The sequence below is a fragment of the Dendrobates tinctorius genome, unplaced genomic scaffold, assembly GCF_039654945.1.
Source record: "Dendrobates tinctorius isolate UK_male_01 unplaced genomic scaffold, ASM3965494v1 ptg000040l, whole genome shotgun sequence".
NCBI classification, from domain to species: Eukaryota; Metazoa; Chordata; class Amphibia; order Anura; family Dendrobatidae; genus Dendrobates; species Dendrobates tinctorius.
The window spans coordinates 21,346,528-21,372,356 of record NW_027361708.1 but is presented as its reverse complement, the minus strand read 5'-3'; the positions used below and the strand labels follow the sequence as shown (position 1 = coordinate 21,372,356).

The window sequence follows — 25,829 nt, the reverse complement described above, 5'->3', positions numbered from 1 at the left end:
CGCACTACATCAAATCCGCTGCACTACAGGTGTCAGAGCAGGATTGTATAGTTAATATAGTTAATAGCCTGCTATACATATATATATTTATATTATATATTTATTGCAGGCAGGCTATTAACTGCTGATATCTGACTTTATACTATTTTGATGCTAATATTCAGCATTGGCAATCTTAACCCCTTAGTGACGGAGCCAATTTTTAAAATTCTGACCAGTGTCACTGTATGTGGTGATAACTCTGGAACGCTTCAACAAATCCCATTGATTTTGAGATTGTTTTTTCGTGGCACATTATAATTTATGAAAATGGTAAATTTCGGTTGATATGTTTTGTGTTTATTTATAAAAAATATCAGACACTTGACAAAAATGTAAAAAAAATTGCAATTTTCAAACTTTGAATGATTATCCGTTTAATCCAGATAGTCATACCACAGAAAAACATTAATAAATAACATTTCCCACATGTCTGCTTTACATCAGCAACATTTTCACAATGCTATTCTCTTATATCTCAGGTCAGTAAAAAGACGTATTGGCTGTCATTATGGGGTTAAGTTGCTGAGATGAAGAAGAGCATAGACCTGTAGAGTTGAATATAACTGAAGTATTGTATGAATGAGTCCAGGCATCTAGTGAGCATGTGCGGACAGTACACGCTCTTATATTTAAAAGGAGGATGAATCTCTGCCCTCCAGCAGCACATGAAACCAGCTATCTGCAGCTGCACAGATAAGCACTTCACATCTAAGCTTCGGACAAAGCTAAAAAGAATTTACTAAACTCAGTGGAGTCCAGCAGACCCCAGCAATTTTCTTGATCCAAGTATGAATTATTTGCCAATACAAAAGGGCATCACTTGCCCACCTCAAGATGATAACTGCACCAAGATTACAGAGTCTATGAACATCTGGAATGATTCTGAAGTCAGTTCTTACAAACTGGTAGAAATGACGCAAATAGTGACCACGGTAAGTTTCAACATATCTGCAACCAATTCATTGCTTAAACACTTTTTTTTTTGTCTTTTGGGGTTTATCATACTGTCATTTCAGTTTCATACATGTCAAAAATATTTGCAAATCTAATTGTAATAATTTTTTGTTGAAATGGAGAAAAAATAGAATTTAAAAAATACAATGATAAATAATTGCACAAGAATTTACTGTGCTGTCAGCTAAAAAGAAAAAATAGAGAATATACTATAAGAATGTGATAGGTCTGTTTGTACAAATATACTGTATCTATAAGAATATTAAAATGAAATAACACTACAGCAATAAAGTAGATAGTTGCAGAGGGACTAAGGTTTTGTAGCTGTAAATGTGATTTGCTTCCAGCTAATATGTGTAGATCGAAACCTGGGAATACCAGAATTTGTGCTAAGTGGTCAAAGCTGCAAATCCAAAGGGAGGGGGATGTAGGTCAGCGATACACTGGAGCATCCTACACCAGCTTGGTGGTTTTCTATACATCATGTGTTTGTAGTGTACTGTAAGTGTTAATGGAATCAGGGGCTTTACTGGTGCAGCAATGATAGCATATCCTGCAAGCTATATAATTCTGACTGGTCACCAGATCTAGCCTACTAGTCACCAATAAATCTTTTTATTTTAGTTTATTTTATTTTTTTTAAATAACAGTTGTAGGGAACAAGTAGCAACACCGGTATAATGTTGATTCTTCATAGTATTTTGCTTTCAACACTATTAATTCTTTTTTTTTAAATGATATGTAAAAAAGATTAAGTGAATTGATAAAAATTCCTCTGGTAGACAGATTTTAAAACTTTTCTTATAAGCAATTGTAGTTTACAGGTAAATAGTTACATTTGACTTGACAGAAAACACAAAGAAATGGAATTATTTTGGATGCAAGTAGTGATGAGCGAGTATACTCGTTGCTCAGGTTTTCACGAGCATGCTCGGATGTCCTCCGAGTATTTTGGTGTGCTCGGAGATTTAGTTTCTGTTGACGCAGCTGCATGATTTGCGTCTGCTAGACAGCCTTAATACATGTGAGGAATGCCTGCTTGTTAGGGAAACTCCACATGTATTCAGGCTGTCCAGCGGCTGCAAATCATGCAGCTGAGACGACAAAAACTAAATCTCCGAGCACGCCAAAATACTCGGAGATCACCCCAGCATGCTCGGGAAAACCAGAGCAACGAGTGTGCTTGCTCATCACTAGATGGAAGGTGTTACATAGATCACAGGGATCTAACTGAATGGAAGGAAAACTAAAACAGTGAACTACCAATATTCCCAATAAAATGAAATAGAAATAGAGGACTTTGGTAAAAGATCAATCCCCGGGCAAAATTTGAAAATAATGTACTCACGGTGATTTGTTCTGCATTCAGAAGACAGAATTCATGGCATGGGGTTTTTCTAGCTGTTATATTGAATTGACCACTTCCATGAACTAAAGAGGAGTAAAACTTTTCTAGGACTTAGGAATTACCTTATTTGGTTACAAGCATACAGTAACCACTTAGACTTTTTTTTTACCGTGCAAAAAATAATTGGTGGTGAAAAATAATGACTATGGTTGAAGCTGAAGATTTTGATTGTCTTGTCCTGTTTTTTTGACATGAATTGGTCACATTATTTCATCAACAAACAAATTATTGCTCAACATGAGGGTTATGTGGAAAATGTCTTAGAACTGCCAAAGTGTGCAAAGGTGGACAAATATCTCCCATTCAAGTAGAAGAGTAACAAGGTAACAAGGATGGTCATATACAGCACTTAGGAAGCTTGAAGCAAATCTCCTTATAGAAGTGATGCTAAGTTAGTTGCCAAGGACCATACAAATGTCCTGATGACTGGTTCTGGGGTTTAGGGGCACCAGAATTGATTTATAGATCGGCAAAGTAAAATAAAGTGTAATAAACCTCTAATTATCCTATCTTTCTGTGCTGTAAAAGCATTGGACAGCATGGAGTAAGGTTTATGGAGTTTTTTAATAAGTAGGTATGACATAGGTAGTCCTATATTGGATAGGTGCCATTTTTGTATACTGGACATCTTCTGTAGGATTATTGTAAGTCCTCAAAGGTTCGGTATGCCTCCTGTTACTTGTGGGACAAGACAAGGTTCTCTTCTCTCTCGCTTGTTCTTTTCTATTTAAATTGAGCCTTTGCTATTTTTAATAGGGAAAGACCGTGTGCTTTGGTGTAAGGAGGAGAGAGGACAAATTGATAATTTAGCGTTATTGGCTAAATGCTCAGTAAATATATGCGATGTCAAAAAGTCAGGAATTTTTTTCAAGTCTATCAGTACACTAGTTATATTTACTTTCTTTTAGAAATCGGTAATGTAGCACCTTCACAAAGAAGAAACATTTTAAGTTCTTTGACATTTGATTATCAGATACAATATAGCTGAATTCCTTGATTTGAACAATCCCAATGAGAAAAAGAAATTGAGATGACATAGAACAGTCTCCATATTTGTTTAAACTGATAGAATTGATTAGTATCAATTCCCAAACTATTGTATTTGTTTGCTGTATCCCTAATATGGATTGAGGGTACAGTTCTGGAAAATTATTTCAAGGTGAGAGCTAAGCAAAAATATTTATGCCTCCCAAAAAAAAGGTGAAATAGCTTTCCCTGATCTGAGAATGTATTTTCTGGCTTCACGATTGTAGTACCCTGTTGGTTGGCAAAATTTGGAATATTAGTAAAGCTGCCAATTCCTAAAACTATTTGAAAGGGGTTTACCACTACTTAATATTGATGATCTATCTTTAAGATAAGTCATCAATATCAGACTGGTGGGGGTCCAACATCAGACACCCCCACTGGTCAGCCAGAGTAGGAATAGAAAGAGAAACAGACGGCTCTGGGCATTGTTTATAAGCGCTGATGAGAATCCCCACTAATCTGAAATTGATGTCCTATTCTAAGGATATTATGGAGAAATTTGAAGGAAGGGGTTCATCCAGTAGCCAGACTACAGATCACTCTAATACATTTTTTCTAGATCAAAATCTAGAAGAGATGGGATTAGAAAAACTCTGTGTTATAGAGAATGAAGAGATGAAAGAACAGAGTGAATTAAATTAGAATATGATCAGGGAGATATTAATGAATTTGCATACTATCAACTGAAAAATGCAATTCATAAGAATGACTCAAAATATATATTTTAGATCGCCCCTAAAGTTGTCATATACAAACTGTTTGATAAGAGAAAAAATGATTGACAAAGATCTTCCATGCTTGTGTGGTGAGTCAGTATATTGAAACTATGACAAAATGAAATGTAAAAGTCACCAGAGGCGAGAAAAGGATTTAGAGAAGATGTAGAAAGCAAATTGGGGAAAACTATATCATAAGAACAAAAAAATCTGGAATATATTTTAAATAAAGCTTGATCCAATTCATGGGCTATCTCTTAATTAATAGCCCATTATTATCATGCCTTTTTTCTAATATTTGCAATTCTGGGGAATAATGTAGAGAGCTTCATACTTTGTCTAAAAATTAATTTTGTTAAATTTCTGTTCCTTTCCTGCCAAATCATTGGAAGAAGGCTGGAAGGGTGTTTAGGATGTACAGAACCATTATTGTGATGACAGCTTTTAGCTCTTAAAAGACATAAGCTGTTTTAAGAAGAAAAACTATGGAAAAAAGAGACTCATACAGGTTCAGATCTCCACTGTCCTTTACATTTGCCAAAATATCTGTCTTATTCTCATTAGTGCTATGAAAAAGTTCATTAGCTTGTCAGTCACTATTATGGTTCTCAAATTTTTCTCAATCCCTAGCATGACTTTTTTTTCTTCACCTCTCAACATATTCTCCTTTCTTTTAATGCCTGAAATAGCTTCACATCTTATTGTACACATCATGGCTATCTTACTGTCTCCATATGATGGAGAAGTAGTGGCAGGAAAAGTAGTGGCAGGGTAAGCTGCAGCGTAAAGGGAATCAGTTAGTAGGGTCAACTTTCCCATGCCGTCAACATGTGCATGCATGTTATAGGAAGCTGAATGAAATGATACCTTGATATCTGTGATCCAATGTCTTTGTCAAGAGAAATCTATATTTTTCTTAATATGTAAATGATCTGTTAAGATCTATGGGCCGAAGAATGATCTGCATGAGACTCTGCCTCTAGAGCTCATTTAAATAAAAGAGGGCTCTGCAATCAGATCAGGAGAGCAGACTGTCAGTCATTGCATGTCTCACACTTGTAACGCCCCCTTGCATTTAAAATAAGCTCTGGAGGCAGAACTTCACCACCAATCAGCACCTAAGACAGCGTGAACTAGACAGGCAAGCTAACACTTGCAGCATGGAGTTAAAGATAGAATGAATCAAAAATAAGGTAATGGAGTATACTGCAAAGATTTACAACTTTAAAAGGGTTCATCAGTAATTATATGTATACAAAAAGTTCAATTGCTCAGTAGGTCACATAGTTGCTTTAGTTTAGATAAAGATAAAGTGGGGAATATAAGTATTTGATACACTGCCGATTTTGAAAGTTTTCCCACCTGCAAAAAAATGGAGAGGTCTTTAATTTTTATTGTAGGTACACTACAGCTGTGAGAGACAGAATCTTTAAATAGAAAACAGAAAATCACATTGTATGGTTTTTAAATATTTAAATTTACTTTTATTTCAGAAAGTAAGTCTGTGATCACTTACCAACCAGCAAGAATTCTGTCTCCCATAGACCTGTTAGTTTTCCTTTAAGAAGTCCTCCTACTCTGCACTCAATACCTGTATTAATTGCACCTGTATTGCACCTGTATTGTTTGAAGTTGTTACTTGTATAAAAGACACCTGTCTACACACTCAATCAATCACACTCCTTCCTCTCCACCATGGCCAAGACCAAAGAGCTGTCTAAGGACACCAGAGACAAAATTGTAGACCTGCACAAGGATGCGATTGGCTACAGTACAATAGGTAAGCAGCATGGCGAGAAGGCAACAACTGTTGGCACAATTTATTGGAAAATGTAAGAAACACAAGATGACTGTCAATCTTTCTCGGGCTGGTGCTTCAAGCAACATCTCACCTCGTGGGGTAAGGATGATTCTGAGAAAGGTCAGGAATCAGCCAAGAACTACATGGGAGAACTTAGTCAATGACCTGAAGAAAGCTGGGACCACAGTCTCAAACATTACCATTAGTAATCCCAGCAAAGAGCAAACAGATGAACGGCATACTAGGGCACACAAATCACCACATTAACAGACGGAGCTATTTATCTGAAGTACCAGTATTGCGGTATATATTTCAGTCAAAAAACGGAGGTGCTTGCATGAAAAAACATGAATATTTCAATGTGAAGCGAAAAAAGGAGAAATATGCAGCACTCACGGATATAGCTGAAAAACTGTGCGTCATTATTTCACATAAATTCCATCAATAGATGTGTGGACATGCAGGACGTTACAGGAATGCTAGGGGAGGGAGGTACCGGACAACGGCCGTTCCATGATTACTCGCTTCTACGGGTACAGGTGAGTGGATTAGCTAAAGGACATTCCCTTTATGGGACCACAGTCCTTACTAATTAACATACATAACGAGTTGTGAAACAAACATTTACAAAAAAATATAGGTATACAATATACAGAGTGAAAGATACTAGTAAAGAATAAATCTTTCCATTTACAAGATAATCTGTATTTTTACAATACCATAGGAAGATTCCTTCATTTGCCATGCTCCACCCCCAGAAATGTTACTCCAGTCAGGGACCAAAGTCCATTTCTGGAGTAATTCAGTTTAGGGGCATACTTTATCATTAATAAGTCAAACACATTTACATTTGGCCATGGCCCATGACCATCCCACTTCAGCTTTTATAAAAATTGGAGAAGCTGGCTGGGACTGGTGAACAAACTCTAAAAAACACCACATTTTTGCCAACTACGAGTTGTGCAAACAGTTTTAAACATCTGAAGATGTTTTATAATAGAATTCTGGTGAAAACAACTTAATGAATTGTGCCCAAAGTGTTTTCTTTATTTTAAACCTATATGAAATTGGAGATAGATTAAGAAGTGCATAATCTTGAGGGCAGGCATGAACTTCTTTCCCTAAATATTTGAACCAAATTATCAGGATCCTGTCAGCGCCGGCGAACTGCCCCGGCTGAACAGGGTGACTGACCCACACTGTGGGAGGGCCCGGGGTCAGATACTGCAGGGAAAGCTCAGGCAGACAGGACCTGGGACGCAGAAGGTAGCAAGCATGTGATCGCAGGGGGCGGGGCTTAGCGTCCTACTGCTGGAGATGATTGTAGGATACTTACTACAGGGATTCTGTAGTAGAGGAGAGGGAAACTCAGGTCAGACAAATGGGGGGTCATACATGGAGAGGGCAGCTCGGTGCCAGAGGGGCGAGCAGAGAATAGTCAGAACATAAGCAATGAGTCATACACGGAGATAGCAGCACAGTACAAGAGGGTCAATCAGAGAATAGTCAGGTCATAGGCAATGAGTCATACACAGAGAGGGTAGCGCAGTACAAGAGGGACAGGCAAAACTCGTAACAGGGACAGAACCGGATCAAAACCAAACAAGCATAAAGTATCACAGGCACAAAGCACACCAGGGTCACACACACTCAGCCAAGGGTCTGAGTATAAGCGACGAGGAATGAGCCCACAATGAGGCTATAAAAAGCCTCCCAGAATCTCAGAGTGAGGCTGTCCAGATTAACCTCTGAACTACCTAATCCCACGAACTAAGCAGATCATGACACAAATATAGAAATTCTGGGAAGGGGTCAACTAGCAAAAGAACTGATTTACCCCAATTGATAAGAAGTCTGCACTATTTATCCAATAATTTTCATTTTAGGGTGAGTGGAAGATAGAACATCTTCCCAGAACACTCATATAATGAATGTCCTTATGCATAGCAACTTCCTATCAAGCATACCACATTTACATAGGGCAATAATCAGTGAATAAACATTTACAAGCACAGTTGTTCCCATTTTTCAGGCCTTGTAAACATGCTGCCAATCATCCAATGCATGAACAAAACTCATTTGTTGGGAGATCAGATCATTTTTGTCAGCAAAATCATAATTGGCCTCAGCACATTACCCAAAATTATGGCATTGCCAATCACTTTTCAGTTTCTTTTCATCTGCATGAATGGACCAGTAAATATGTGCCAACTGTCTTGTGTATAGTCCATCAGCGTTCATTAAAGTGGTTTTCAAGCTTATAGTTCAAGCCTGCAGTCACGCAGTGCCGAGTTGTCAGGATTCTCCTGTGCCAGAGTCATGTCTTTCTATGCAGATTTCATGCTTAGGTCAGAAGAGCAGACTGTTAGTACGATGATTCTGACACCATCCTCACACAAGATATATGGCCGCCTGTCTGCGCCCTAAGAAGTGTATCATGGCGGCTGTGTTTTTCAGTGAAATGAGTTACAATTAGTGTTGAGCATTCCGATACCGCAAGTATCGGGTATCGGCCGATACTTGCTGTATCGGAATTCCGATACCGACTTCCGATATTTTTTCAATATCGGAATTCGGCATCGGAATCGGAAGTTCAGTTGATTGACGGCCTGACGTCATCATGATGCGCGGTGTGTGCGCATCATGATGCGCCGTCATTTCGGGCCTTCCGGGGGTCTCTGCCGGCCTGCCGGGGGGCTGTGCCGGCCTGCCGGGGGGCTGTGTGGACTGCCCGGGGTCTGTACCGGCCTGCCGGGGGGCTGTGCCGGCCTGCCGGTGGTCTGTGCACCCTGTGGGGGTCTGTACCGGCCTGCCGGGGGGCTGTGCCGGCCTGCCGGGGGGCTGTGCTGATGTCCGGGGGTCTGTGCAAGCATCGTCCGATGGGACTACAAGTCCCATCGGGCGATGCCTGCTACCATGACAGTGATTGACACATTAGCCAATGATGGGACAGTAGTAGTCCCATCATCCGGCTAATGTGTTAAATGTTAAAAAAAAAAAAAAATACTACATACATACTACATGCATGCTACATACATACTACATGCTACATACATACTACATATATACTACATGCATACTACATACATGCTACATACATACTACATGCATGCTACATACATACTACATATATACTACATACATACTACATACATACTGCATGCTACATACATACTACATACATACTACATACATACTACATGCATGCTACATACATACTGCATGCTACATACATACCACATACATACTACATATATACTACATGCATGCTACATACATACTACATGCTACATACATACCACATATATACTACATACATACTACATATATACTACATGCATGCTACATACATACTACATGCTACATACATACCACATACATACTACATATATACTACATGCATGCTACATACATACTACATGCTACATACATACCACATATATACTACATACATACTACATATATACTACATGCATGCTACATACATACTACATGCTACATACATACCACATATATACTACATACATACTACATGCATGCTACATACATACTGCATGCTACATACATACCACATACATACTACATATATACTACATGCATGCTACATACATACTACATGCTACATACATACCACATATATACTACATACTACATATATACTACATGCATGCTACATACATACTACATGCTACATACATACTACATATATACTACATGCATGCTACATACATACTACATATATACTACATGCATGCTACATACATACTACATGCTACATGCATGCTACATACATACTACATACATACTACATGCTACATACATACCACATATATACTACATACATACAATACATTCATACAATACATACATAGACATACAGTACATATAACATAGAGTAACATACTTACCAATACTTGTCACATTGTTCCCCGAAGCCATTGTCGTCTACGGAATAAATATTAACATAACAAACCACAAAAATACTCACCCACGATCCGAAGCAGTCCACGAGTGTGTCCCACGACGATCTTGGGTAGAGAACTGCAGCATCAGATGATGCTGCCGTTCTCTACGGGCTGCAGGAATCCAATGACGGAAGGTAGGTATCCTTCCGCACTGTATTCCTCCGCCACTTAAAAAAAAAAGTCCCTAGTCTCACTTTATGCCATTGCTGTGTGGGAAATTCCCACACAGCAATGGCATAAAGTGAGACTAGGGACTTTTTTTTTTTAAGTGGCGGAGGAATACAGTGCGGAAGGATACCTACCTTCCGTCATTGGATTCCTGCAGCCCGTAGAGAACGGCAGCATCATCTGATGCTGCCGTTCTCTACCCAAGATCGTCGTGGGACACACTCGTGGACTGCTTCGGATCGTGGGTGAGTATTTTTGTGGTTTGTTATGTTAATATTTATTCCGTAGACGACAATGGCTTCGGGGAACAATGTGACAAGTATTGGTAAGTATGTTACTCTATGTTATATGTACTGTATGTCTATGTATGTATTGTATGAATGTATTGTATGTATGTAGTATATATGTGGTATGTATGTAGCATGTAGTATGTATGTAGTATGTATGTAGCATGCATGTAGCATGTAGTATGTATGTAGCATGCATGTAGTATATATGTAGTATGTATGTAGCATGCATGTAGTATATATGTAGTATGTATGTAGCATGTAGTATGTATGTAGCATGTAGTATGTATGTAGTATGTATGTGGTATGTATGTGGTATGTAGTATGTATGTAGCATGCATGTAGTATATATGTAGTATGTATGTAGCATGCAGTATATATGTAGTATGTATGTAGTATATATGTGGTATGTATGTAGCATGTAGTATGTATGTAGCATGCATGTAGTATATATGTAGTATGTATGTGGTATGTATGTAGCATGTAGTATGTATGTAGCATGCATGTAGTATATATGTAGTATGTATGTAGTATGTATGTGGTATGTATGTAGCATGCAGTATGTATGTAGCATGCATGTAGTATATATGTAGTATGTATGTAGCATGTATGTAGTATGTAGTATGAATGTAGCATGTAGTATGTATGTAGCATGCATGTAGTATATATGTAGTATGTATGTAGCATGTATGTAGTATGTAGTATGAATGTAGCATGTAGTATGTATGTAGCATGCATGTAGTATATATGTAGTATGTATGTAGCATGTAGTATGTATGTAGCATGCATGTAGTATATATGTAGTATGTATGTAGTATGTATGTGGTATGTATGTAGCATGCAGTATGTATGTAGCATGCATGTAGTATATATGTAGTATGTATGTAGCATGTATGTAGTATGTAGTATGAATGTAGCATGTATGTAGTATGCATGTTGTATGTATGTAGCATGTAATTTTTTTTTTTTTTTTTTACATTTAACACATTAGCCGGATGATGGGACTACTACTGTCCCATCATTGGCTAATGTGTCAATCACTGTCATGGTAGCAGGCATCGCCCGATGGGACTTGTAGTCCCATCGGACGATGCCTGCACAGACCCCCGGAGCCTGCACAGCCCCCCGGCAGGCCGGCACAGCCCCCCGGAGCCGGCACAGCCCCCCGGCAGGCCGGCACAGCCCCCCGGCAGGCCGGCACAGCCCCCCGGAGCCTGCACAGACCACCGGCAGGCCGGCACAGCCCCCCGGCAGGCCGGCACAGCCCCCCGGAGCCTGCACAGACCACCGGCAGGCCGGCACAGACCACCGGAGCCTGCACAGACCCCCTGGCAGGCCGGCACAGCCCCCCGAAAGGCCCGTACAGACCCCAGAGAGGCTGTACAAGGGCAGGAAAGGGTTTTTCTTATTCCGATACCGGAAGTCCCATAGACTTGAATGGGACTTCCGGTATCGGAATCGGCGATACCGATACTTTTTTTAAAGATCGGCCGATACCATCCGATACGATACTTTGAAGTATCGGACGGTATCGCTCAACTCTAGTTACAATATGTGAACTATTTAGCCAATTAAAATATTAGTGAAGTATTGTTGGTTGCTTCTGGAGTCTTATGACCAGCCAGATTACAATCTAAGCTCCTCTGTGCTGCCCTATTAACTTTTTATCATAATATAATTTACTTTAATTGGGTATAGTTACCATAAAGAAGTCACATGGAATTAAAGTCAACAATCTTTTTTACTGCAACCCTATGCATGACACATATTTCATGAATTATATCGACAGTCCTTGTCTAAAGGTACTGTCACACTTAGCGATGCACCAGCGATCCCGACCAGCGATATGACGCGGTCAGGATCGCTGGTGCATCGCTAAGTGGTCGCTAGTGAGCTGCCACACAGGCAGATCTCACTAGCGACATCGCTGGGGACGGGGGTCGCTACTTACCTGTCACACCAGGCGATCCTGCGTCCTCCCGCCCGGCTCCACGCGTCGCTCGTCGTCACAGCAGGAAGCGCCGCAGGAAGCTGACGATGAGAAACAGTCCAGGACGTTCTCGCGCGATCAGCGATAACCAGCTGGGGAGCGGGTTGTAGGTAAGTATCAGACACAGCGATATCGCTAGCAATATCGCTATAACGTCACAAGTTATAGCAATATTGCTAGCAATATCTCTTAGTGTGACATGCCCTTAAAAGTTGAAATTTTCAAGTGACACTCCAGGAAAAGAGAAAAGGAATCCATCCCACTCTAAGGGTAAGTTCACACTGGGCGTTTTTCCTGCTTTTTTTCTGCAGCAAAACCTGTTTTCTTGGCAGGAAAGAAGCTGCAGCAAAAACGCAGGTTTAGGTGCATTTTTTGGTGCAGATTTGGTGTGGATTTGGTACAGTTTTGGTACTTTTTTTGGTGTGTTTTTGGTGCATTTTTTTTGTCTCTTTGTCCATGCTAATGTCCATGACTTCTCTGCAGAAAAAATGCTGCAAATAATGATACCAGCATTTTTTCAACACCCATTCAAGTCAATGGGTGAAAAACGCTGCAAAAACACTGAAAGAAGTGACATGCTCTATGTCCAAAAAGCAGCCAAGCACAAAATCCTGATGACACAAAAAAAACAATGTGTGTGCATGAGATTTCTTGAAATCTCATAGGCTTTGCTGGCACTGTAGAAAACAGCTGAAAATAAACATAAAAAAGCATAGGTGGACAGGGAAGGAAGTGCAGGCGCCAGATTAACTGCCACTGAAATCAATAGGACAGCAGCACTGCTCTGGCCCTTCCGGATCCTGTGTTGGTCAGTGACATCAAAAAGGGGACACATGGGTCAGTGGATCCTCTTGTCTGCTGACCTGGCTGTCTTTCGAGAGGCTGCAAAAACCAGGGCTCATCCCACTGAATGCCCGCACTCGATCCCCACGGGTAGAACACCACTCAGACAACACAGGGTGAGGGAACACACATTGGTAAGACTATTGGTTCACCAACAGAAAAAAACACAGAGGTGCAACGACTGTGGTCGCAGCAATGAAGGCCACGAGCAGGCACGGGGGTACAGATGCCTGCTTCTGCTGGACCACCATCCTCACTGAAGATGCAGATCCAGATGACATGCATGGTGTTGCAGAGACCCGTCGGGCCCCTGCACTGTGATACATGATGCACTGTGACACATGCAGTGGCTGTGAGCTGACGTTGGAGGTGCAGCCACTAGGAGAGGCGCACGACAATGGCGCACAAACACAGATCTTCATTTTTGCAGTTTTGCACTAGATCAACTGTAAATCACAAGTTAATCACATATCATGTGAACATTCTCAACTTGCACCTCAAATATCATAGATCTGAAACTTTGTGATGATGCAATTGGCAATTTTCTGTGTGGGGAAATTTCCGTGTGGGCAATTTTCCATGTGGGCAATTTTCCGTGTGGGCAATTTTCCATGTGGGCAATTTTCCGTGTGGGCAATTTTCCATGTGTGCAATTTTCCGTGTGGGCAATTTTCTTGAGGGCATTTTTCCTGTGGGCAATTTTCTGGTCACCCAAACAAGTATATTTTGCTACAGATGAACTGTGACTGCTCTGTAGTTGTAAGCCCTTTACACAAGTGCATGTGTTTCCTGTAAAAAAAATACCAAATCAATATGTTTATTTTAGTTAGACACGGTTCACATTTATACTTTGCTCTACGGTGAGCATTGCATCAGGTTTCCACCTGTTTCCTTAAAAAGCAGGATTCAGAGTGATTCCCTAATTGAGAACCGACAGAGCCATTCAGTACGAAGGGGCAGACACAATAACTTTGGTCTCTGTTGGACCTCAATTCCACTGATGAACATGTTTTTAGGTGGGCACAAAAGTTTGGTACCTAGCACAGTGCTCACAATACAGCACAGTATAAATGTGAGGTATAACCTGTAATAACATGTTTTTGAAATATGGTTTTCTGAGAGGTTTTAAGAACATTTGATGTTATTAAATTATTACATGTCATATAAATCTTACCTCATCAAAACTGAGGATTAGTTTAAGCTGAAGGACTGTTTTCTTTCTTTCTCTAAATGTATCTGGATCCTCTCACTGTGGCACCCAGTAGATCTCACTATAAGGCCGGAGTCACACTAGAAAGAAATACGGACGAATGCTATGAGAGAAAAAATCGCGTTGCACTCGGAGCAATGTTAATCTATGGGGCAGCTCTCATCAGCCGTCTTTTTCTCGCCTGTATTATACGTGTGGGTGAAATCGCAGCATGCTGCATGCTGCGATTTGCACCGTATTACACTCGAGACTCGCCAATGCAAGTCTATGGGTGCGAGAAGAAAACGGATTACACATGGACCATGCGTGTGACTTGTGAGAAATAAGCACCGGTGTCCTTTAGAATAGCCCACAATTCAGTGTGCTATACTGTAAAATCACACCGACAGGTTAAAATAGAATAGATATAATACATGTATATATGTATACACATAGTATAGGTATACATAGTATAGGTGTATATATATCTATATATATAGAAATATATATACTGCTCAAAAAAATAAAGGGAACACTTAAACAACACAATGTACTAGGATGTGTTCCCTTTATTTTTTTGAGCAGTATATATATGTCATTGACACACACACACACATATTCACTCACTGGCCACTTTATTAGGTACACCATGCTAGTAACGGGTTGGACCCCCTTTTGCCTTCAGAACTACCTCAATTCTTCGTGGCAGAGATTCAACAAGGTGCTGGAAGCATTCCTCAGAGATTTTGGACCATATTGACATGATGGCATCACACAGTTGGCGCAGATTTGTCGGCTGCACATCCCTGATGCGAATCTCCCGTTCCACCACATCCCAAAGATGCTCTATTGGATTGAGATCTGGTGACTGAGGAGGCCATTTGAGTACAGTGAACTCATTGTCATGTTCAAGAAACCAATCTGAGATGATTCGAGCTTTATGACATGGCGCATTATCCTGCTGAAAGTAGCCATCAGATGCCTGTTCTTAGCTGAGAGGAGTGGTACCCAGTGTGGTCTTCTGCTGCTGTAGCCCATCTGCCTCAAAGTTCGACGCACTGTGCGTTCAGAGATGCTCTTCTGCCTACCTTGGTTGTAACGGGTGGCAATTTGAGTCACTGTTGCCTTTCTATCAGCTCGAACCAGTATGCCCATTCTCCTCTGACCTCTGGCATCAACAAGGCATTTCCGGCCACAGAACTACCGCTCACTGGATTTTTTTTCTTTTTCGGACCATTCTCTGTAAACCCTAGAGATGGTTGTGCGTGAAAATCCCAGTAGATCAGCAGTTTCTGAAATACTCAGACCAGCCCTTCTGGCACCAACAATCATGCCACGTTCAAAGGCACTCAAATCACCTTTCTTCCCCATACTGATGCTCGGTTTGAACTGCAGGAGATTGTCTTGACCATGTCTACATGCCTAAATGCACTGAGTTGCCGCCATGTGATTGGCTGATTAGAAATTAAGTCTTAACACACAGTTGGACAGGTGTACCTAATAAAGTGGCCAGTGAGTGTATATACAGTGGGGAAAAAAAGTATTTAGTCAGTCAGCAATAGTGCAAGTTCCACCACTTAAAAAGATGAGAGGCGTCTATAATTTACATCATAGGTAGACCTCAACTATGGGAGACAAACTGAGAAAAAAAAATCCAGAAAATCACATTGTCTGTTTTTTTTTCATTTTATTTGCATATTATGGTGGAAAATAAGTATTTGGTCAGAAACAAGCAATCAAGATTTCTGGCTCTCACAGACCTGTAACTTCTTCTTTAAGAGTCTCCTCTTTCCTCCACTCATTACCTGTAGTAATGGCACCTGTTTAAACTTGTTATCAGTATAAAAAGACACCTGTGCACACCCTCAAACAGTCTGACTCCAAACTCCACTATGGTGAAGACCAAAGAGCTGTCAAAAGACACCAGAAACAAAATTTTAGCCCTGCACCAGGCTGGGAAGACTAAATCTGCAATAGCCAACCAGCCTGGAGTGAAGAAATCAACTGTGGGAGCAATAATTAGAAAATGGAAGACATACAAGACCACTGATAATGTCCCTCGATCTGGTGCTCCACGCAAAATCCCACCCCGTGGGGTCAGAATGATCACAAGAACGGTGAGCAAAAATCCCAGAACCACGCGGGGGGACCTAGTGAATGAACTGCAGAGAGCTGGGACCAATGTAACAAGGCCTACCATAAGTAACACACTACGCCACCATGGACTCAGATCCTGCAGTGCCAGACGTGTCCCACTGCTTAAGCCTGTACATGTCCGGGCCCGTCTGAAGTTTGCTAGAGAGCATTTGGATGATCCAGAGGAGTTTTGGGAGAATGTCCTATGGTCTGATGAAACCAAACTGGAACTGTTTGGTAGAAACACAACTTGTCGTGTTTGGAGGAAAAAGAATACTGAGTTGCATCCATCAAACACCATACCTACTGTAAAGCATGGTGGTGGAAACATCATGCTTTGGGGCTGTTTCTCTGCAAAGGGGCCAGGACGACTAATCGGGTACATGAAAGAATGAATGGGGCCATGTATCGTGAGATTTTGAGTGCAAACCTCCTTCCATCAGCAAGGGCATTGAAGATGAAACGTGGCTGGGTCTTTCAACATGACAATGATCCAAAGCACACCGCCAGGGCAACGAAGGAGTTGCTTCGTAAGAAGCATTTCAAGGTCCTGGAGTGGCCTAGCCAGTCTCCAGATCTCAACCCTATAGAAAACCTTTGGAGGGAGTTGAAAGTCCGTGTTGCCAAGCGAAAAGCCAAAAACATCACTGCTCTAGAGGAGATCTGCATGGAAGAATGGGCCAACATACCAACAACAGTGTGTGGCAACCTTGTGAAGACTTACAGAAAACGTTTGACCTCTGTCATTGCCAACAAAGGATATATCACAAAGTATTGAGATGAAATTTTGTTTCTGACCAAATATTTATTTTCCACCATAATATGCAAATAAAATGAATAAAAACCAGACAATGTGATTTTCTGGATTTTTTTTTCTCAGTTTGTCTCCCATAGTTGAGGTCTACCTATGATGTAAATTACAGACGCCTCTCATCTTTTTAAGTGGTGGAACTTGCACTATTGCTGACTGACTAAATACTTTTTTGCCCCACTGTATATATATATATATATATATAGTGGTACAGTAATGGGTGTTTTACTGGATGGGAGATACATTTCTCCCAGCAGGTTAATATTTGGCCGGGTTTTTCCCTAAAGACAGGACCTGCGATGATGTCATGGTCACGTGATCAGCCCATGTGATGTTTGCCTCACTTGTAGAAGGGGTTATGGGCTATGTAATGGGGGTTGGTGTTTGGCACATGGTGAGTGTGTATGGAAGTTACAGGAACTTGGCTGGACTTAGCCTGAACTTGTATACAGGATTCCCGTGCTGCAGGACTATAGCAGCAAGACTCTCAAAAACCCTGGGAATGGCACCTGGCGGATGCGACGGACCTGGCAGCCAGGACCTGCGATGATGTCATGGTCACGGGAGTATATTTATGTTTTTCCTTACTTTCTGTTAATCTGCTGTTTGCAACATGACATTAAACCACTGAAACTGGACTTTAAGCCTGTGTGTTGCCTCGTTACTGCAGTCCTGCCATTACCTACCAGAGCGAATCCCTACAATTGGTGGAGAATGCGGGCAAACGCAGTGAGGCCAGGCTGTTTTTCTTATTTTTGATTTGTACCCCAACCTATGTCTTGGGTGAAATGAGTGGCACAGACCCAGGCGGGGAACTTTCCAGAAATGGAGGCCATGGTAAAAATGCTCATAGAGGCCATGCGACAGCAGCAGCAGGCTACACAGCAGCAGCAGGCTTATGCAGAAGCAGCAGGAGGCCATGCGACAGCAGGCTATGCAGCAGCAGCAAGAATCCAATCAGCTGTTGATACAGCATATCACGACATGACAGCGCAGACAAAAGGAACTAACCAGGGGAATCCATGATGTCCAGAAAGCGGTTCATACAGCGGTTCCCAAAATGGAGAAGTCGGACGATGTGGAGGCATACCTGGAGATGTTTGCAAGAGTCGCTGAGAGAAGCTACCCCGGGACCAGTGGGCAGAAATCATTGCTCTGTTTCTGGCCCCAGGACCTTTGAAAGCATATCAGGACCTACCCACGGAGCAAAGGGCAGACTACACGGTAGTCAAGGGTGAGATACTGGCACGTCTTGAGGTAAATGTGTTAGTTTGGGTCCAGCGTGTTCACCAGTGGGAGTTTACCCCCTCCAAGCCGGCTCAGTCCCAGTTTTAGGACCTGATGCACCTGTTACGAAAGTGGTTGCAGCCTGAGGTGTTGTCCCCCATGGCCATGCTGGACCGCATAGTGACTGATAAGTTTTGGAGGGCTTTGCCCCCCTCCCTCCAGACATGGGTCAGACAGGCATCCCCTACTAATGCCATGCAGATGATAGACCTCATAGAAAGGTATGGGGCTACCAAAGAGCTACAGGGAGGGACTCCCCAAAAGGTAACAGGAAGATTCCCTAAGTTTCCACCCTTGGTTCGGCGAGTGGAGCCCAGGAAGGCCGCTCAGGACTTATCTGGGGAAGTAAGGAGCCCCATAATCTGCTGGTGGTGCCAAGAACCAGATCATATGAGAGCTGATTGACACTACCTGGCAGAGCCCATGGACACAAACTTTGGGAACCGCCAGTCTCACTATGCCGAACCGATGTGTGCAATGGGCACCCTGAAAGGTCCCAATATGGAACATTTGTGTCGGGTTGAAGTGGAAGGCACCCTGGTTGTGGCCCTATTGGACTCAGGGAGTTTGTAACCCTGGTATGAGCCAGCTGGATACAAACCAGCAAGTATACGGGTCGGAAAATAGGGGTGTTGTGTATACATGGGATTTAAAAGACTATCCCACCGCACTAGTGGTGATAAACACGCCAGCGGGAAGGCAGTGCCACGAGGTGGGGGTTGTGACTAATCTGCATTATGAAGTGATAATTGGAAGAGACTTTCCTTTATTTTCTGTGCTGTGGCCATCTGTTGTCCCACCCACGGAGCAACTGCCGGCACCAGAAGCAACCAGGTTACATTCTCCAGAAGTAGGGCATGAACCTGGTGGCCCGGAGGAAGAAGTGCTGGCGGTAGAGGTAACCTTCCCTTCTGTGGAGGAGGGGAAGAATTCTCCCATAGAAGTATTGGCTGGAGAGGTGGAAGACTTGCCGCCGGGACCCGAGTTGTCAGACTTGAATGTAGCAGGTGACAATTTTGGTACGGCGCAACTCCGAGACCCTACTTTGGTCCAGGCCAGAGAAAATGTACTGTTTGTTAATGGGGAACCCCAACAACCTGGGGCAGCTACAGTGTTGCCAAGCTTTGAGCTGAACCAAGATTTGTTGTACTGAGTGGAGAAAATACGTGGAGAAATGGTAGAACAGTTACTGGTACCTCAGGCATATCGTAGGCTGGTTATGGACTTAGCGCATGCGCATGTACTTGGGGGGCATTTGGGCCAAAAGAAAACCCTAGACCGAATTCTGCTGTGGTTCTACTGGCTAGGGGTCCATGAGTAAGTTAAACGGTACTGTAATTCCTGTCCAGTGTGCCAGGTAACCAGTCCTCAGCCTCACTTTCGGAGTCCCTTGGTGCCTTTACCAATCATAGAGGTACTCTTCAAGAGAGTGGCAATGGATCTGGTCGGGCCTCTTAATAAGTCGGCAAGGGGACACCAACACATCTTGGTAGTTCTAGATTATGCTACCCGATATCCTGAGGCCATTCCTCTGTGCCACACATCAGCTAAGCTTATAGCAAAGAAACTCATGGCTATGTTTTCGCGGGTGGGAATTCCTCAAGAAATTTTAACAGACCAGGGAATTCCCTTTATGTCAAAAATTATGAAGGAACTCTGCCATTTGCTAAATGTTAAACAGTTGCGCACATCGGTCTATCATCCTCAAACAGATGGTCTGGTAGAAAGATTCAATAAGACCCTGAAAAACATGTTAAAAAAGGCAGTTTCCAAAGATGGGAAGGACTGGGATCTCTTATTGCCATATTTGTTGTTTGCAGTGCGGGAGGTGCCTCAGGCATCTGCGGGGTTCTCGTCTTTTGAACTATTGTACGGCAGACATCCACGGGGCTTACTCGAGATAGCCAAAGAGGCCTGGGAGAACCAACCTACCCCCCACAAAAGGGTGATAGAACATGTTGCAAAAATGCAAGAAAGAATGGAGACAGTACTACCCTTAGTCCGGGAACATATGGAGGCAGCACAACAGTCACAGAGTCGGGTCTAAAACCGGGGGGCTCGGGTAAGAACCTTTAACCCTGGGGATCGGGTGTTGGTGCTTGTGCCTACCGTAGATAGCAAATTTCTTGCAAGGTGGCAGGGACCGTACGAGATCATAGAAAAGGTGGGGCCAGTAGACTACAAGGAACATCAGCCAGGACGGAGAAAGCTAGAACAGGTTTGCCATGTTAGTTTGCGTAAACCATGGAAAGATAGAGAAAACCTTGGTGGGGATAGTCCGCTGCCTGCGTTTCAGATGGAGAAGGCTCCATCACCTCGGGGTGAGGCAGGAGAAGCCCAACCCGCAGTCAAAATTGCAGATACTTTGTCTCCTAGACAGGTTCAGGAGGTCAGAGAGTTCATTAGCCGAAATACAAATGTTTTTTCGGACCTCCTCGGACGCACCTCCCTAATCCAACATGACATTGTCATGGAGCCACAGGCCAAAGTCCAACTAAAGCCATAACGGGTGCCTGAGGCCTGGCGACAAGCCATCTCGGAAGAGGTAAAAACTATGCTAAAATTAGGGGTCATAGAAGAGTACCAAAGTGAGTGGGCCAGCCCAATAGTCCCAATACCCAAGCCTGATGGGTCTCTGAGATTCTGTAATGATTTTAGAAAACTTAATGACATTTCAAAGTTTGACGCCTACCCTATGCCTCGGGTTGACAAGTTGATAGAGCGATTTGGGCAGGCACGGTATTTTACAACCCTGGACCTTACAAAAGGTTATTGGTAGGTACCCCTAACAGAGGCGGCGAATGAAAAACACCTTTTGTAACACCCGAGGGGCTGTTCCAGTATAAGGTGTTACCCTTTGGGTTGCATGGCGCACCAGCAACATTCCAGTGATTAATGGATATTGTTCTCCGTCCCCATCGCCGCTATGCCTCAGCCTATCTAGACGATATTATTGTGTACAGCACCGACTGGGAAAGTCTCTTAGCAAAAGTACAGGCAGTGATAGACTCTCTACGACAAGCAGGGCTAACTGCCAACCCAAAGAAGTGTTCCATAGGGTTGGAGGAAGCTCGGTACTTGGGTTACGTCATTGGGAGAGGAGTTCTGAAGCCTCAAGTAAGCAAAGTGGAGGCAATTCAGAACTGGCCCCATCCCCTCACAACAAAACAGGTAAAAGCCTTTTTAGGTTTGGTGGGATATTACAGGCGGTTCATTCCCAACTTTGCAACGCTGTCTGCGCCTTTAACAGACTGCTTAAAAGGGAGGAAATCTGTGATGGTCCACTGGAATGATCAGTTAGAGGAGGCCTTTACAAAGTTAAAAGGGGTACTGTGTGGTACACCAGTCCTGATCACTTCAAATTTCAAAAAAGAGTTTGTTGCGCAGACAGATGCCTCTGAGATAGGGCTCGGGGCCGTGCTATCTCAGAAGGTTAACGAGGAAGAACATCCCGTTAGTTTCCTAAGCCGGAAGCTTACCCCAGCTGAAACCAGGTACAGTATTGTGGAGAGAGAGTGCCTGGCCATCAAGTGGGCACTGGAGTCATTGCGCTACTATTTGCTGGGGAGAACATTTCGGTTGGTGACAGGTCATTCCCCTCTTACGTGGATGAGTCAAGCTAAGGAGAGGAATGCCTGAGTCACCAGGTGGTTCCTGTCCCTGCAAAATTTAAAATTTTCAGTAGAACATCGGGCAGGCAGACTACAGGGGAATGCAGATGCCCTGTCCAGAGTTCACTGTATGTCATGTGTTCACCCCCTTAGTGTTGAACATAGGAGGGAGGTATGTGGTACAGTAAAGGGGTTTTACTGGATGGGAGGGTGATTTCTCCCAGCAGGTTAATGTTTGTCCAGGTTTTTCCCTAAAGACAGGACCTGCGATGATGTCATGGTCACGTGATCAGCCCATGTGATGTTTACCTCACTTGTAGGAGGGGTTATGGGCTATGTAATTGGGTGTTGGTGTTTGGCACATGGTGAGGGTGTATGGAAGTTACAGGAACTTGGCTGGACTTAGCCTGAACTTGTATACAGGATCCCCGTGCTGCAGGACTATAGCAGCAAGACTCTCAACAACCCTGGGAATGGCACCTGGCGGATGCCACGGACCTGGCAGCCGCTTAGTTAAGCCCATCCCTTGCAAGGGGTGAGTCTGGGACCAGTGGTTCTCCAAGCTGGAGTATATTTATGTTTTTCCTTACTTTCTGTTAATCTGCTGTTTGCAACGTGACATCAAACCACTGAAATTGGACTTTACGCCTGTGTGATGCCTCGTTACTGCAGTCCTGCCATTACCTACCAGAGCGAATCCCTGCAATATATATATATATATATCTGTATTTCATAGAGATATAGATAGCAGAATAGGTAAAAAATCAATTGTCGACATTCTGCAAAATCATTACAGAACCTGACAGGATATGAGACATGGTTTACATATAGTAAACCATTGCATATCCGTTACTTTTTCATAAGTCCCTCACTAATAATGTTAGTAGTGTATGTGTGTAAAATTTTGGAGCTGCAGATGTTAAATCAAAGGATTAATTCACAGAAAAAACTGGCGTGGGCTCCAGCCCAACTTTTTTTTTGCCCAGAGAGGGCAAGCCAGTGACTGAGGGCAGATATTAATAGCCTAGAAAGGGACCATTGTTTTTGCCCTCCCGGCTAAAAAAATCTGCACCCAACCACCCCAATTCCGGCACTAACCCGCTCTCTTCCCATTGCCCTATAGAGGGTGGCATATGGGATAATAAGGGTTTAATGTCACCTTGCTACTGTAAGGTGACATTAAGCCTGGTTAATAATGGAGAGGTGTCAGTAAGATACCTATCACTTATTAATCCACTAGTCTGAAAGGGTTAAAGAACCACACAGACATTAAGAAAAAAGACTTTTAATGAAATAAACACACATTTTTCCATCTTTATTACACTCCCAATCCATTTGAAGCCATCGTTCTCCTGTAAAAAATCCAAAATAAAAAAGCAACAATATCCCATACCTGTCCGCCGTACAGTCAAGTGCCACTCCGCAATCCATATGAAGGGGTTAAATAGTTTACAATCGGGAGCGGTGCTAATGCGACTGGCCCATCTGTAAACTGCCTGACCAGAGATGAACTGATTAGTGTGGGAAAGTTTCTGAACATTTTCCCACGCTGTCAGTTCATTGCGGGTCAGGCAGGGAGTCTGTGCAGCCTCAGTGCCAGACCTTTTCCACTCATTCCTATAGGCTATTATATAAGGCAAAATAAAAAAGGCCAATAAAACTTTAGACAATAAAAACATGTACAATCAATAGAGAGTGTGAAACATATAAAATATGTATTTGTTAAGATAACAAGAGAAGCATCACAAATAGAACAATGGGTGGGATAACCTGGATATGATGTATAACGTATATGTAGAGGTTTAAATACCAAATAGTAGTGTAGCTTCAAAACATCATCTTTTGGTTAAAGTGTATATATATTGCAGTGTATCATGTTAGAGTAGGTAATGACAGATGAGAGTACATATATGCAATACCAGAGCAATGCTAGACAATAAGTGTGTAACAAAACCCTAATAGTGATCACTTAGTAACATATGTATGCATCATGCCCTATAAGTATCATTGTTGCCCATTTGAGAGCATATCCCCAACATAATCTACAAGAGAGCCATGCACATTACCTAAGAAGGTGAAGTAATCAAGGCACCCACCTCACCTGATGAGCGTTTCGCAGTGAAGTGCTTCACCCCTGGACGAAGCATTTCAAAGCAAAACACAAAACTTTGAAACACTTCTTTAAATAATAAGTGATTGAGAAATAGTAAAAATAAAAAAAATAAATAATTTATGTGAATATGGTTTAAGGACAATATTAAATCTGTGCCTGGAATTTCTTTACAACTCTATGCTTTCTTTAACCCCTTTCTGGCATTGGACGTACTATTCCGTCCATGTGCCCTGGGACTTAATACCCATGGACGGAATAGTACGTTATCACACGCGATCAGCCGCACTCATGGGCGGAGCGAGCTGATCGTGGCCGGGTGTCAGCTGATTTTCACAGCTGACACCCGGCACTAAGTGCCAGGAGCACTTTAACCCCTGGAACACTGCGATCAAACATGATTGCAGCGTTCCAGGAGCAGGCAGAGGGGCTGTCAGCTCTGACAGCCCCTCTGCCTTTGGTCGGAGACCCCGCGGCATGACGCAGGGTCCCGATGGCTCCCATGGTAACCCGATATCATTATGATGTTGGGTTACCAGAGTTCACAGACTTCCTGTTATGCGCACTACATGTCAGGAAGTCGCTGATGTCAGTGTGCACAGAGTGCAGCGCGGACAGCTTATTTGGCATGCAGATCTACATGCCATATAAGCGGTCAACCTGCACAAAATGAGTGTCCCATACTGGGACACAGTGGAAAAGGTAGAGTGAAATAAAAAATTGTAAAAATATTTTAAAAATAATAATAAAATATCAATATTTATTCTATCATTAATCAATATTTGAATAAAAAAAATCTAAACTATAAAAGCACACATATTTAGTATCGTCCATAACGAAACGACATATAAAACTGTCCCACTAGTTAACCTCTTTAGTGAACACCATTAAAAAAAAAAAAAGGCTTTATTATCATACCACCGAACAAAAAGTGCAATAACACGCTATCAAAAAGACGGTTATAAACAGACGTGGTACCGCTGAAAACGTCATCTTGTCCAGCAAAAAATAAGCTGCTATATAGCTCCATCACCAGAAAAATAAAAAAAGTTATAGCCCTCAGAATAAAGCGATGCAAAAATAATTATTTTTTCTATAAAATAGTTTTTATTGTATAAAAGCACCAAAACATAAAAAATGATATAAATGAGGTATCATCATCTTCTGTCATCATACTGACCTGAAGAATGAAACTGCTTTATCAGTTTTTAGCACACGCAGATCGGTATAAACACCCCCCCAAAAGAAATTCATGAATTGCTGTTTTTAGTTCATTCTGCCTCCCAAAAACCGGAATAAAAAGTGTTCAAAAATTATCAAGCGCCCAAAAATGGTACCAATTAAAACGTCAACTCTTCCCGCAAAAACAAAACCTCACATGACTCTGTGGGCCAAAATATGGAAAAATTATAGCTCTCAAAATGTGGTGATGCAAAAACTTTTTTTTGCAATAAAAAGCATCTTTTAGTGTGTGACAGCTGC

At 42.2% G+C, this 25,829-nt stretch overlaps 1 protein-coding gene across 1 annotated transcript in view; it reads left to right on the top strand.

Annotated features, from left to right (window-relative positions):
• The first annotated feature begins 772 nt into the window (after window positions 1–772).
• Window positions 773–25,829, top strand: part of OPN4 (opsin 4) — a 117,418-nt gene continuing 92,361 nt past the window's right edge. The window contains exon 1 of the mRNA XM_073574870.1: window positions 773–974. Within this exon, the coding sequence (XP_073430971.1) occupies window positions 831–974 (144 nt within the window). The 5' untranslated portion in view covers window positions 773–830. The remainder of the gene's footprint in view (window positions 975–25,829) is intronic.